We start from the raw sequence: 14,811 nt of genomic DNA, 5'->3' as shown, positions 1-14,811 counted from the left end.
AGACTGTAAGGTTTTCTTCTGGCTGAACCAGGAGGAAATAATCAGGGGTATAGAAAAGAGCAAGCAGGATGAAACAGCCAAGTCTCTATCCCCTTCCCTTTTCCTCTGCTCCTCTCTCTTCTCCTTCCTTTCTCCTCTACTTCTGTGTAAAATGGCTGAACCAATAATGGCCATCATCACTGCTACAGAGTCTGCTCTTCATTTATACTCAGTGAGATCAATTCCTTTGCATCACCTGCTTCGTATGAGTTAAGTTCTCCTGCTTCAGCTTTCTCTGAATTATGTTTCCTTTTTGTTTTTCCCCCCAGGTTTCTCTAGTTTATCACCTGCAAGTGATATTGTAATTTTAGGGATCTTAAATGAAAGTTAAACTTTTTGATCTATGTTTAATGAAGAAGAAAATAATGCCTGAAATACGAATTAAACTGACTGCAAATATCACTATTGTAGCTTTTATGCATAAGGGCACTTGATGATGTATTTTTGGCCACATTCACTCTAGGCATCATATGGTATCTACTTTGGCATGGTATTACTGAGATAGATTTGAGTTGCCTAATTTGTGTTGGTTTTTGGTGGTTTGGTTTTTGTTGTTGCTTTGTGGTTGGTTGGTTTTGTTCAGTTTGGGGGTTTTTCTTTGGTAACATTTTCATGAACTTGGTCTGTTCAACCTAGAGAAGAGCTCAGTGCAGTCTAGAGCTTCCTCCTGAGGGGAAGAGGAGAGGCAGGCACTGATGTCTTCTCTGTGGTGACCTGTGACAGGACTCAAGGAATGGTATGAAGCTGTGTCAGGGAGGTTTAGGTTGGATATCAGGAAAAGGTTCTTCACCCAGAGATTGTTTGGGCACTAGAACAGGCTCCCAGGCTCCCACATGGAGGTGGTCGTGGCACCAGCCTGACAGAGTTCAAGAAGAGTTTGGACAATGCTCTCAGGCAGATGGTGTGATTAATGGGCATGGTGCTGTGCAGGGCCAGGAACTGGACTCGATGATCCTTGTGGATTCCTTCCAGCTCAGCTTATTCTATGATTCTATGGCACTAAAAGCCAAAGTCTATATATCTGAACAGAGGTGGAGTAGAGAAGCTTGGATTGTTTTTTTCTTGGCCTATAGTATTTGACCAAGAAACCAAAATGTTCTTTGCAATTGTCCAGGTATGCCATGGAACTCTTATTGCAGATGGCTCTGGTTGATGAATTGTGCCCAACTATTTTCTCCATGTGTTTACACTTGTTTGGGAATGAACACACAAGCATGGAGTTATTAGTGAACCAGATGTTGAACTTATTTTCACATTCTATCATAATATAGGTTGTCTTTCAACTTGCAAGCAGATGTAGGCTCTGACTTTTGAACCTGAGCTCCTTTTTTTCATGTTTTCTGTTTGATTTCTGTACCTTTTCTTGTTGCAGAGTTTACAAGAATACTAATTTGCATTTAATGAAAGGTTTTCTTGTTCCAAGTCCATTAACTGTTTGACCTTTAGGTGTTTTCATAAAACTCATTAGCATGTTCTTCTTCATTGCCTCTTGGAAGTACATCCAATTAACATGTAAATTAAACTAGCCCTTGATGCACCATAATTGTTATTAAAATCCCTCCACTGGCCCATATATTTATTTAGTGAATATGTAGAATCTAATTCTTGTCCAGTCTTAGCAGGCTGTGTTTGTTTGTTTGTTTGTTGTGTAATCGTGTATATGTTTAATGCATGCTGGGCTTCCTGGGTAAGAATGCCTTTCCTTTCTGTCTCCATTGTGTTTCCAGAGGCAGTGGGAGCTTTGCTAATTGACTTCAGTGAGCCAGGATCTCACCTTTTCCATTCAAATGGATAATGGGCATTCTAAATGGCAAGGGGGGAGAGGCTGAGGTGATGGTTGTGGGGTGAGAGTTGTTCTGATTGACACTTCCTCCAAATTATCATTCAGATCACGCTCTCAGAAACATGCTGTCTCATGCAGCCCTGTACATATGAATGCAGGCAATAGTGCAAGCTTAGGAAGTGGGGGCTTAGGAGAGATTTAAACATCAGTGTAGTGGAAACTCAGGCTGCACACTGGTATTACCCTGGCTCAGTTGGGTTTAGTCAGTGGCCACGAACTCACAGGATGCATTACACGTGATCACCTATTCATCAGTCCATGTTTCTTTTCTAATTATAAGGGCTTTGTCCTGAAGAACAATGTCCTCCTCGGTGTTCTGTACTGAACACTGAAGTGCTGAGCACTTTCTGGCCTTAGCTGAGAAAAATTAGGATTGACATTGATTCCCGCTCGGTTTGGATCAAGCCACTGAACCTCACCTGCAAATTTGCTGTTGCAGAAAAAGAAGAAAAGAATTATTCTACCATAGCAGATTACTGCTTTGGGGAAGGAACTTACTGTCATAAATTACTAGAATTTCCACTTATGAATTTCAAAGCAAAGATGGTTTCTTGTGTCTCCATTTGGATCACTATTTTGAAATATTTCATTTCTACATTAAACATCTCACCTGAAGGAGGACTTGTCAGTCTAAACCATTATTTTTTCCAACTGTATTAGTTTCTTTTATTAAAGATCCTTCTCCCTACAATCCCTGCTTCTTTTATATTCTTAGAACTCAGCAATCCTCACATGACTGGATTTGATTTGACATGAAATTATAGCAGTAGATACAAAGTTAATTCAAAATGTAAAGAAGGAAATTTGCAAAGAGACGAAAAGAAGTGATCTGTTGTTTTAGGAATGTTACCTAGCTTTAGCAAAGGTGAAGGGGTTGCAGTGGTTTATTTAACTGCATTTTGTGTAAAATCTAGTCTATTATAGTGTTAGATCAATATTTAATATTATACCTACTTCTTCAACCAAATCTGAAGGTATAAATGAAAATATAGCCTTACATGGTCACATCTCAAGGAATTTCCATGGTATTTTCTTAGCTGTTTCACTAAAATGTGGCTTGTTCAGGTTTTTCTCTCCAGCCTTCAGCTATGTCTGAGCAATGACATGTCTTAGCCACACTTGAGCAAACTCTATTACAGGTCAATGGCCATTACCATTTTTGATAACACCTGCTTACCTAGAGCCTTCAGCTGTAAGGACTGTGTACTGCAGCTGTGTGTTCTTAACCCACCCCCCAAATATCTGTGCAACCCCAAGCCTGAGGCTCTGCTGTCCTCGGTGAAAAAAGTGCTAATGATCCCGGGTGGGCTGAAAAGCCACCAGCAGTATGTGTCACTTATCACACTAACAAGTATTCAAGCACCTGTTTAAGCAGACAGGAGATAACATTTGCTTTGCAGATACATTGGCTGTAATGCTTCTGCATTACTTTTGGGTCCCAGAGAATTGAAACCAGAGAGAAATTCGTAATTAGGATACTAAAGCCAGAGGATTTGCAATTCTGCTTTAAATGTTGCACAAAGAGGTTCTTCCCTCACCAGAGCATCACCTACAGGAGCCAGTCCTGGGATGAACCCTCACAGTGACTGACTACAAAGGAGAGACAGCAAAGAGTTACAGTATGTGTGATGTGTGGGTTTTTCTGACTTGTAAAATCCAAATGCAGAGAGTGTTGGCTGGGAAACATCACAGCAGCAGCACTGGTGGAAGTTTCAGTACTGCCAGTACTCACATTATTGATCGTGAAATCTAGATCATCTCATTAGAACTTCATTATAATCAGTGCAAGGACATCAGCACAAGAGATTGTGTAATTTTATGGCAAATGAAGCACAGCGGGTAACAAGAAAAATTATTTTGATTTACTGATGAAAGAAATATGAAGTTTCCATTAAATGTGCTCTCATGATAAGCTTTTCTGTGGAGGAGCCTTGTAAGCCACTCCCAGGATGTTGAGAGATGAGCTTTTCTGCATCATTCTGGTCTTAAACATACTCTGCTCAAGACAGTTAATCCTCTCCACCTCTAATAATTTTTGAGGGACATGTAAAATGAGTATCAGCTGTTTGCATGAGCTTTCAGATCATTCCTGCTAACTGCAATTTGCTTCCATTACTTACTAGATTTGAAGAGGAATTGCCTCAGAAATAGTAAAATTTTTTAAAAGTAATGGCTTAAGAACTTTATGGGTAGTATCTTGTGAAAATAAGCTCCCTCTACTGATTTGTAGTGAATAAGTGAATAAAATTTGTAGTGAATTTTTGTATAAATTGATGACTTGAGCCTGAATGAGGAACCGAATTTAAACCTTTTGTTTCCTCCGCCTAATGTAAGTGAACATCCAATATCCCTGTAAGCGCCTCTTTTGTTAAAATAGCATACCTACAGGACAGTTTTACTTGGTACATACCTGTGGAGGTGTCAGGGTGTTTGCTCTGCAGCATTTGGGCTGTGGGCTCTTTTATTTTGTGCTGGTTAGGCTGAGAGAACAGCCTGGCTGAGAGTGGTGCCTGAGTGTGGTGGCATTACACAAGTGTACACTAAGGGATGCAATCTGTGCCACAAAGAGGCTTACAGTCCAATTATACAAATGTGGAGACAGAAGGAGAGGCTGCAGACTACACAGTATCTTAGTTAATGCACTAAAGCTGTGTTTGAACACCAAAGCACTCACCCAGTCCACAGGCCTTCCTTTCTGTAGGTTTTCGGTTTAATAAAAGTTGCTGTAAGAAAAATGAGCAATTGCTTGTTTATTTTTCATTACCACTTTCCATAGGTTCCTAGGGAGTTGTTCTCATTTAATCTGTGTTATATCAATTAGACATCTGACTAACCCTGTTTCATCAAATAGTATCACTAAGATAAAGAGCAAAGATTCTCCTGCTGTCTTCATTTTCTACCTTACCACAGTTGCTTTTTGCTGTTCAGTGTAGGGCAAGGAGATTTTTCGGGCTTTTCTGATGATGGAATCTGTCCCAGGTCTTTGCACTCATGTTTATTATTTTGTCTTTGCAGCACATGATTGCAGATACTGTTCGGTCATTGAGACATTGCAGAAATAACCAATTTGGTGAGTAGACAAAATTTCCTATTTATTTTGCCTTTGTACATCCTTGAGGGTTTGTTGAGTTTTTGGTTTGGTGTTTTTTCCCCCTGTTTTCTTTCCAGTTGCTCAGGTTTACTACAGAATGTGGTCAAAACCTATTTAACCAATGGGCAAGAGAAGGCATCATTTTTGGAAGATCAACACAGCAAAAACCACGGTTTTTGCTTTAGTTTACAAAATGTTTCTAGGAACAGCTTCCAAATTTTAGTAAATTACTTTCCTGCAAAAATTGCCATCTCTTCAAAACCCTGTGTAAGATGGGTGCCAGCTGCACGCAGTAATGGAGGCCCCTGGTGTACGCTGCTGTTTCTGCCTTTCCCAGCTATCAAGGAGTAAGCTCAGTCTCCTGCCAGTCTGAGTGTTTTGGGAAGGAATTCACAGCTGCCTTGGCTTCCAGCAGCTAAAGGATGGAACTCATCCCCACAGCTTCTCACTCAGCTCTTCACCAAGAGCAATTGTTTGTTTGCCTGGGCTTCTTAAGGACATTTCACAAAACTGTACAAGTCTTGAAGGTATGAGGATCCAGTGGGTTTCGTGAAAGTGGTTGAGTAGGAAGAAATGAGGGGGCTGTTTCCTCTTCTAGGGGAAGCTGCAAATATAGCTGTGCCTGCTTTAGACACTGGAGGATCAATGCTGGAGGCAAGGATTGCGAGTGCCTCAGCTGCACAGAGACTTTTTTTGTTGCTTTTTTTAAAATATTTTTTTTGTTGTCGTTTCTGCCTTATTAGCCACTAGAGAATCCAACCCTGAGGGACCATGCCAGGAAACTTCAGCTCTCTTTGTTCTGCTGCTTACAGAGGAGAAACCTTGCTTTTCTCCTTCTCAGCGTTCTTATTCTCTGCAGAAATGTTGAATACAGGAAGGGGACAGAAGAACTCCTTTAGGAAGCAGTTAGTTTTTAAGCCAAACCCACTAAACATGTCATTTATTGAGGCCACTAAAACCTCTTTTTCAAAGAGAAGTCCAGAACTGTGCTGCAGCCTTGGGGAAAATAAAGTTGAATAATAACTTTTTTCCACTGACTTTTCAGGAGCTGTCAGCATTGACTCCAACAAAAAGAACAATAATCATAATTTTAATTATAAATACAGGTACCTTGGAGAATAATAGGTACTTTTAAACATTTGCTCTATAGAATTACCACATGTATATACAGTATTACCTTTAAACAATGGCTGCTCAGTATTATGGTTCTTGTGTAATTTTTCTAAAAAGACATATATAAAATATATATATATAAATGTATGTAAGAGACAAAGCAGGGCAGAAGGAGCAAGATGTGCCTTCTTTTAATTCAGATACAGAAGGAAATATTGATTAATCCAAACCATGCCTCTTTAAATTAAAATGTCTCCTATTTGGCTTTATGAAAAGTAACATTGTTTCCTTTCAGTGATGCGAGGGGTTTTTTGCACTTTTCCCTGCACATCTTTCATCTTGTTTTTGCCTTTTTTATTTTTCCAAGTGATTTTGTAAGTCTTGCAGCATAAATCCAAGGTTAATACCTGAGATTTATCATATAATCTGGTAGTTTGAAGTAGGCAATTGTTATTTTATTTTAGTGCAGACTTGATTTATTGTGAAGCTGGCATTTAAAAAGCAGCTTATACAGACATCCCTGTAGGCACTTTTTTTTCCCTAAAATTTGTTTAGGCATGAAATGAATTCACTGAATATTTATTGAGACTTTATGGACAGTTTCTTTTTCTAGTGGGCTTATTTTGCTCTCAGGAATGTGAATCTTTCTACTGTATCAATTCCCAGATTGGCCTAAGAGCAGCAGGCATCTCACTGTAGGAAGAAATTCAAACAAAACTAAGCAAGGAATATTATTATTGTTTATGAACTGTATCATGTATATTAAGCTTGCAGGTCAAAGTGTTTCTGGATTAGAAACTGGTTAGGTTCCAAGTAAAACTGAAAAGCCTGTTTAAAGCAAATAACATTTGTATCCTAAATCCTGAAAACAAATAATAGCATTTCCAAAGTGAGGAAGAACAGCCTGAGAAAACAACATAATTCAAGCTTTTGTTATTTGAGGTGTTAATGAGAAATACAAATGTTTTTCACTATGTTCAGCACAGCTGCTGGGATCCTGTTCCCTCAGAACAGAAAGGTCAGCTCTGTATCCTGACAGAAATTTATCACATTATCCTGTTCTCTCCAACACTGCTCAAGTGAGATGGCTGCTCTGCAAGAGCTCTTTAGAGCAGCTGCCCAGGAGCCCACCAGCAGCCACACACAGAACTGGCTGCATTCACATCCCCTGTGACCCACACAGCACCACAGAGAGGTCTTCAGAAACAAGGGATTGGTGATTCCTGGAAACTTGCTCAAACAGCTGGAGAGTGTGGAGAAAAGGGTGATAATGAAACAAAGGAGAGGGAAGAAGTGTATGAGTTAAGCTGGTTGGTTCAAGGAGTTTTGAAAGGTTTTTTTTTTCAGTTTATGGTAATATTGAGGACATGGACATGAATGGAGCTTTCCAACTTTGCTCACCTGCCAGAAGTTAGCAATGTTGCTTTCTCTGCCTGTCTTGAAGGATCTTGGGCTTGGCTTTATTTTATCTGTCTCTGCTGGTACCAGCCATGCTGGATGGTTTCACAGGCAGGGAGGTCCCACATGCCCATTTTGAGCATAAAGCTTGTACCAGAGAGCAACTGCTATTCAGGCCACCCTTCAGATTGTCTGTTACACAGCTAATTCCTCTTGCTGCATAAACTCCCATGAAATGGCAGCATGACTTTTGTCCCTGTTACTAGATCAGAAATCAAAAGCCTAACAGATCAAAACACAGGGGTCTGTCAGAGCAGCTTTGAAGAGGTTTCATATCCATCTGCTGCGTTGTCACCTTTCACTGGCTCTGAAGAAAATCATCCAGGGCCTGCTGTCTTGTGGACTGTGTTAAAATTTTTAAAAAGTTGCAGGCTGAGTTGCCCCCCCCCTGCTCAAGGTCCCATTGTGTTGCCAGAGCAGCACAGAGGAAACCTTGAACCACCCTTACAGGGGGTGGACTGCCTGTACTGCCAGCAGAATTAAATCTTCCTCTTGGGAAGAGTCAGCTTCTTGCTGTCCTCATGTCCCCCTCCTTTGTGCATGCTGGCTGCCCAGAATTGCCTATATTTTTTTTTCTTCTCCCCTGCTCTCTATCTAGCTGTTACCTCATTCATTGCACTTGAGCAGCAAGTCCTTTGAGTTACTGGCTATCTTTCCTGTGGCTGTCTAGCACCTGGCAAGTGGCACAGCACTGACTTTGTGACAGAGGACACAGAAGCAGCAGGCAAGGCACAGCTTTCTGATCCATCCCCTTTCTCGTGTCTTGCAGGCAATGAAGTTCCTTCGAAAGAGCATCACGAGCTGAAGCCATACGTCCACCACCTGCATGTCATCGACAACCAGCAAGCTCTGTTTGAGCTCTCCCACAGGATAGAGCCGCGAGCGTGAGCGTGCACAGCTTCATGTAACCCTGTAACTGCAGCACTTTGAATTCAGTGAATGTTTATGCCAAGCATGTTGCTTCCCTCTATGAGAACGGTTTACTGAGTTTTATCAGTAGCTCACACAACATGTGCAGGAAAATCAGGCAAGAGCCAGCAAAGGAGCTGCTCGCAGAATTGCAGGGCAAGCTTGGTGCCATTCCTGCTGCTCCCCGGGACCTGAGGCAGCAGAGCAGTGCCCTTTGAGCTCAGGAGCTTGGTTTCTGTGAAAATATTGTTTGGTCCTGTGTAGCTTTCAATGCAGATTCTGCCAGTATTAGAAAGAAAGGAATCATCGTGTCACAGCAGCAAAACATTTCAGCAAGCAACATGCCGCAAGGGGGTTGATTCCCAGTTCACCACAGTATGTACCTCACTAATTCAAGGCTGCCAAAGTATTGTTGCCAAAAATAATGTGCAATCTGTGCAGCTCCCATGAGTCCACTGGAGCATAGTATTTGAGATGTGTAAGCAACCTAGAACAGGAATATAACAAGCAGTGCAACCAGATGAAACTCAAGAGTGCGTTGTGATGTGGAGGTCAGCAGTAAACAGTTCACTCTGTTATGGCTCCTTTAGGAATATGCTTTATAAAACACACTGTAGGAGCCAATCCACTTCTGTTGCAATTTATGGACACAATTGTTTGAATACTGAAAACAGATTATTTTCTTATTTTTCAGTTATCTCAGATTTAGCACTGGCTCCTGCAGTTAATGTGTTATAAATTATTATAGCAGGAACTTTGTTTTCTGCTTGGATTACAGCTTTTTTTCTATCTATTCACAGGCAAATGCCTAGATCAATCTACATTTCTAATTCACCCCATCGGAAATACCATTTCAGGAAGTAAAATTTCACCTAACTTGCACATGCTTCTAGTTTTTAAAGAGCAGAAAGGTGCCCCTTACAGGGTACCAGTGTAATTACCTGCAGACACACCAGGCTCTGAGCATCAGAGTGCCTTTATTGCTTTTGTCCCTTTCACAGCCCTCCCCACGACAATTCTCGTGTAGTTAAAAGTACTGCATCTGGGCCTGTGCTGAGGCAGCATTTCTAAAGTAACATCTACAGCTGACCTACATCTCAAGCACCATGATCACCTGGTTTCCAGTGCTAAGGAGTTGCCCTGAGATGATCCAGTGAATGCCACAGGAATGTGCAGAGGGTGTTCCTTGGCATGACTTTGTGCACTGACTCACTCAGTGAAGGTCTCTTTACAGAGCAGGAAGGATACATTGAGTTGCTTGCCCGTCTCTTGTATGTTTTCCACATGAGGAAGACTTCCAAGAAAATGCTCCTTTACTAAAATGTGGGAATACTGAAGTAGCATGCTCTTCATAATTGTGTTGTCTCTGGTTTAAAGGGATTTAAAAAAAAAAGCAGCTTTAACAAGTAGTCTGTGGGGGAATCTGTAGAATGCATTCAGTTTTCCCATCTGTGAAATATTGTATAGATCTATTGTAAAGGAAACAGATGTTTCAGAAATGTATTTGCTTGTACTTTGTTATTATCAAATACTATATGATTTTTTTTTAAGAAAAAAGAAATTTCTTTTTACCCAGTAAAAAGAAAAAAAAATAAACTCTTGCTGGCCATGGAGTAAAAATTTCCTATGTTCTTCTGTAGATGTGACTGCACATATTGTAAATATCTTTTTTGTGCAAACAGACCAAAACTGTTCAAATGAAGATACTAGCTGTGGTGGGCTCCTTTTTGCAGTGTAAGAACAAAAACCAGATACAATTTGCTGCTTGTGTTTCTGCAGTTCTTCCTAGTGCTACAGCACTTAGAATTCCCAACATAGCTGCATTACCTGGATTCTTTCCTGGGTTTTGAGCTCCCTCTTGTGAATTTTTTTTTTACTGTGGCATTATTTTTAGGAACCTGTATGTAGACCAGCCTGCATGCTTCAGCTTGTATGGTGTAACACTCTAGTCCACAAAGTTGTTCTGGAAATCTGTGGGAGAGGGAGCATTCAGAGGTATTCAGGATGAGAAAGTGGGGCTGTTTCTCAGTTCACTGCATTTGGCTCTGTGATAGTTTTGGTAGCTACTGTGGATGAAGCAGCAGCTGAGTTGGAGAAGAATAAAAGACAAGAAAATGAAAGAAGGAAAGAAAAAAAAAACGAAAAAGAAGAAAGATGACTCTGTGCTGAGGGTTTGATTGGAAAGCCTGATAGACTTACCTGGAATGCTCCTCACTCTGCCAACTCCAAATGAAGTAAAGGATGGGTTAACTCATCCCAATAGGCTTTGAGCCAGCTGAGGTGTTGGCTTTCTGCACATCTGTAATTTCACACTAAATCAGGTGTTGTCTACCACTTGCAGCTGGCATAAAATCAGTCTGAAGGCACCCAGCCAGCATTAACCTTGTTATCTCTGCTGTGACCAATAAGACAACTTGTCACAGCTTTGCAAACTACTTTTGTAGTGGCCTGTATAACTCAGATTTAAGTTTCAGGTGTGAGGATCCAACATGGCTGCATCAATTAAGTGTTGAGAATTGGGCCTTAGAACTGTTACTATAAAGGAAAAGTAAATAGCCCAAACCTATAGCTAATATGTCTCATTAAAAAAAGGCCCTTCTATGTCTTCATTCCACTGGTGAAGTATTGCAGAGCTTTGCTGCAGACTGGCAAGCAGTTTGAAGATGTGGAAGTTAGGAGGAGAACTAGAAGTAAACCCTGTATTAGGGAAGGGCGACACCATACACCTCTCCCAGGGTCCAGCACTGGTGATATTGTGTGATTTTTTTACATCCTTCAGTAGTGCAATTAGGTTATGTGGTATAAAATCTATAAATCTTGTAAATTCCATTTATCACAATCACATCTGGGGTTAAATACTCTGCATACTCTTTTTTTTTTTAGTACCTAAGAGGAGTAATTAGATAGAACAAAGGAAAGAGCTGTGTCACTTTGTACCCTCTTTGACATGGGATTTTGTGGCAACAAATTTAGATGTTTTGCTAACACAGCTTTTTGATTCCAACATCATCTTAAATAGCAATAAATTTCATTTGCATAGCAGTGGCAAAAGAAAGGGTGTTATCAGAAATAAGACCTGTGTTGCTGTAAAAATTACAAAGAAAGATGTAAATACTAAACATTTTAGCAGAGTAATATTTATTTGCATAGCCTATTTATTGTCATCTTATACACTGTTAAAGACTGGGATGAAGTCAATGAGGTAAGAACACCTGCCTGTTCCCTCTTGAGTGCCATAACGGTGTCAGCTTGCATTAAAAGTAATAAAACAGAAACCCCCAAATCAAGGTATTTACCTAACTTCTCAGGGACTACAGCTAGTAGTTATCCACCATCATGAGACCTGGTATGTATGAAATAATCTGATTTACCAGAATCAATGTTGCCAATGTTTTCCTTTGCATATTTCATGCTTGTTTGCCTCTGTACATATTATTGTGTCGTGTATTTATGAGCGCTAGTAAGCAATAATTTATATGTCAAAATGGCCAAGCAATACAAGGTTAAAACTTGTAGAAGCAACTGTTATGTTTATCTTGCATTTTCCAGTGTTTTTTAATATTGCTTTTCAAAATATAAAAACTACCTAAATGAAGTCTGAGCTCTGTGCCTTTATGCCTACCAAACATACTTATTGTTCCAATGTGGAATATTTTACCTCCAGTTCCACAGAGCCTCACTGCATTTGTGAGATGGATGCAGGCTCACACAGGGGCTCAGGAGCCTGACCCCTTTCAGAGCTGCTCATCTGTCTCTGGTCAGTGGGACTTGCTGGTACCAATGTTTCAAAAGCAGGAATGGTGTTAATGGAGGCTCAGCTGTGCCCTGTCATCACAGCTCAGCCAAAGAGGGGCCTCGAGCCACCATGAGAAGTCCCTGTGGGAAAGGGGAGGAGTAAATCTATCTTCATATCCTCTGGAGTCTGCTTATTGGCACTTGATCCTCTTACTGAGGACAGCAAATGCTTTCCCCTGTCATCAGTCATCCCTGATGCTGCTGTTTCCTCTCCTTCCTCTGGGCTGGTCTGCAGCAGGAAGGCAGAGCTCAGCATGGGCTGCAAGTGCACTGTAAAGCAGCTGAGGCTTGCCCTGTCCTTCCTTCCTTTCCACTTGCAAACCCCGGGAACCAGTAAGCCAAACCTGGATATTTCAGACAGAAATAACACTTGGTACTTACATGATGGCTGTTCAGAGTGCTTTACAAACAGGCAGTACTTCATTAATTAATACTTAGTACTTAAGACTCTGAGTGTCTGCACCTTAAGTAGTCTTAAGCCTGACCTTGAAAGTGTTTGTGCTACTGTTAATATACAGAGAGAGTGAATTCTAACCTTAATATTTAAAATAAGCCTGAATTGTTGACACTCCTCCATAATGATGTTTAAAGATACATTACAGACAGACATACTTTTCCAGATCCAATTGCACAATCTGAAGAATTTATGGTCTCAGTGGTTTATCACTGTCCCTTCATTGGATATCACTGCTCCCTGTGGTGTAGCCCAGAAGACTGGGAGAGAACCTCCAGACCTGTTGCAGTAATTAAGCCACACTTTGCAGGAAGGGCTCTCCTTCCCTCCACTGCCCTTGCTGGGAGACAAGAAGAGTGATGATATCTTTTAGATGATTTGCAAATGGCAGGTGTGGAGCTGAGGACAGCTGCCTTGCAGCTCCAGTTGTGCTAGAGGAGCCATGAGAAGATGCTGCTGGGCTGCAGATATGTCTCTTGAGACCATCTTGCTAAACTGTTCAAATAAGGGCTCTTCTATCCCTCTCCAGCAAAAAGGTGAAGGCCTGCAATTTGAGGTGGTTAAGGGACTCTGTGAATTTTAACTGAAGTAATCAGAGGGGCCTGTGAAGAGCCATTCCTACAGGAGCTGTGTGAGCCCAGAGGCAGCAGGTGGGGGCAATTTGCTGGGGGCCAGCACAGCCCTTCATGCAGAACAGCACTGACCTGCACGGGGACTGTTGCTCTGCCCCAGGTAGGGATGATTTCCTCTTCTCAGGAGGAAAAAAAGTGCTCCCAAAACCAAACCCCCCAAATATTTGCAGCGTTTCACATCCCAGCAGACTTTCATGCCACCCAGAGCCTCTGCCCCGGAGTCCTGCTGTCTGCTGCTATGGGATGGCAACTGAGATGTAACAGCAAAACCCAAAGAAGGTAAGTCTGCCACCCCTACAATGCCCACCATTTCACACTGGAGATTTGTGGGATGGCACCTTACACTCATGGTACAGTAATACTGTGAAGTACTTGTGGTTGTATCAGAGTTCAAAGAATTGAGCAGCATCGTTCAAGTCTGGAGGACTGAGGAGGCCTGCAAAGATGGGCCAAACAAACAGTTGTTGAAGGAGATGTGCTCTCCTGCATTGCCCTTGTCTGGAGGAAGGTGTGTTGATGCCCTGAGATTGACTCAGTTGGTTAGAGCATGGTGACTCAGTTGGTTAGAGCATGGTGCTAACCATGCTGAGACTCGGTTAGAGCATGGTGCTAACCATGCTCAGGCTGTGGGTTTGAGCCCAGTAGGGGCCATTCACCCAAGAGTTAAACTTTGATCCTCCTTCTGGGTCCCTTCTAACTCAGAATATTCTGTGATTTCATAAGACCCCTGTTAACACCCCTGAGCAGCATCTGCCACAGAGCCTTTAGAAGTATGACAGTGCTACAGTCTGCATAATTTTAATTTTCACTGCCCATTGCAGTGGTAAGCAGTTGCAGCTGCTGGTCTCCCCAGGATGTTTGCACTACCACTTACTTGCAGAGATGCAAATCCATGCATTTAGGGAACTGTCTGGGCTTCAGCATGGCTTTTTAACCTGTCTCTTATGCCAGGGAGGGAAAGTGGCATTGGCAGGAAAATCCACAAACGCCAGAGATTTATGTCCAAAAAGGAGACAGAGGAGTCCTGCAACTTTATTCGAATAAAGGGAGAGAGTCCAGTGAGGCGCACACCCGCGGGGTTTTCTCTCTCGAGGTTTTGGAGGGCACAGCCTCCTTTTATCCCAAACTCCTGACCGCACGTTGCCCTGTTCCTTTCCGCACTGGCTGAGGTACCAGGAAGGTACAGCCTTCCCGAACAGCCTGCCACGAATCCTCCCTTGAATCTACTGTTTTACCCCTAAGCTCAGAAACTCAGCCTTGTGCAGACCCTTGATTGTTTCAGGAACCAACATGTCTGGGCTCTGCAACAAACCTGCTGCCCAAAGTTAGTAGAGACATTAAGACCCTTTTCAAAGACGTTAACACCCACACCTTCACCCATCCAATTGTTTGTAAAGACATTACCTTTCCTATCAGCATGATCTAGAAAGCCTTGGAAAACTTCCCTTACCCTGAACAGTGCTGCCGACCTTTTCCA

The 14,811-nt window shown here is 41.8% G+C and overlaps 1 protein-coding gene across 1 annotated transcript in view; it reads left to right on the top strand.

Moving 5' to 3' along the window:
* RAPGEF5 (Rap guanine nucleotide exchange factor 5) overlaps positions 1 to 12,048 on the top strand; it is a 157,100-nt gene extending 145,052 nt beyond the window's left edge. The window contains exons 25-26 of the mRNA XM_077175973.1: positions 4,898 to 4,952; positions 8,314 to 12,048. Coding sequence (XP_077032088.1) covers positions 4,898 to 4,952; positions 8,314 to 8,432 — 174 coding nt within the window. The 3' untranslated portion in view covers positions 8,433 to 12,048. The remainder of the gene's footprint in view (positions 1 to 4,897; positions 4,953 to 8,313) is intronic.
* Positions 12,049 to 14,811: the final 2,763 nt, after the last annotated feature.

Source organism: Agelaius phoeniceus, chromosome 1, assembly GCF_051311805.1.
Source record: "Agelaius phoeniceus isolate bAgePho1 chromosome 1, bAgePho1.hap1, whole genome shotgun sequence".
NCBI lineage: Eukaryota > Metazoa > Chordata > Aves > Passeriformes > Icteridae > Agelaius > Agelaius phoeniceus.
Note: the sequence above shows the minus strand (reverse complement) of the source record. Positions and strands in the feature narration are given on the sequence as shown.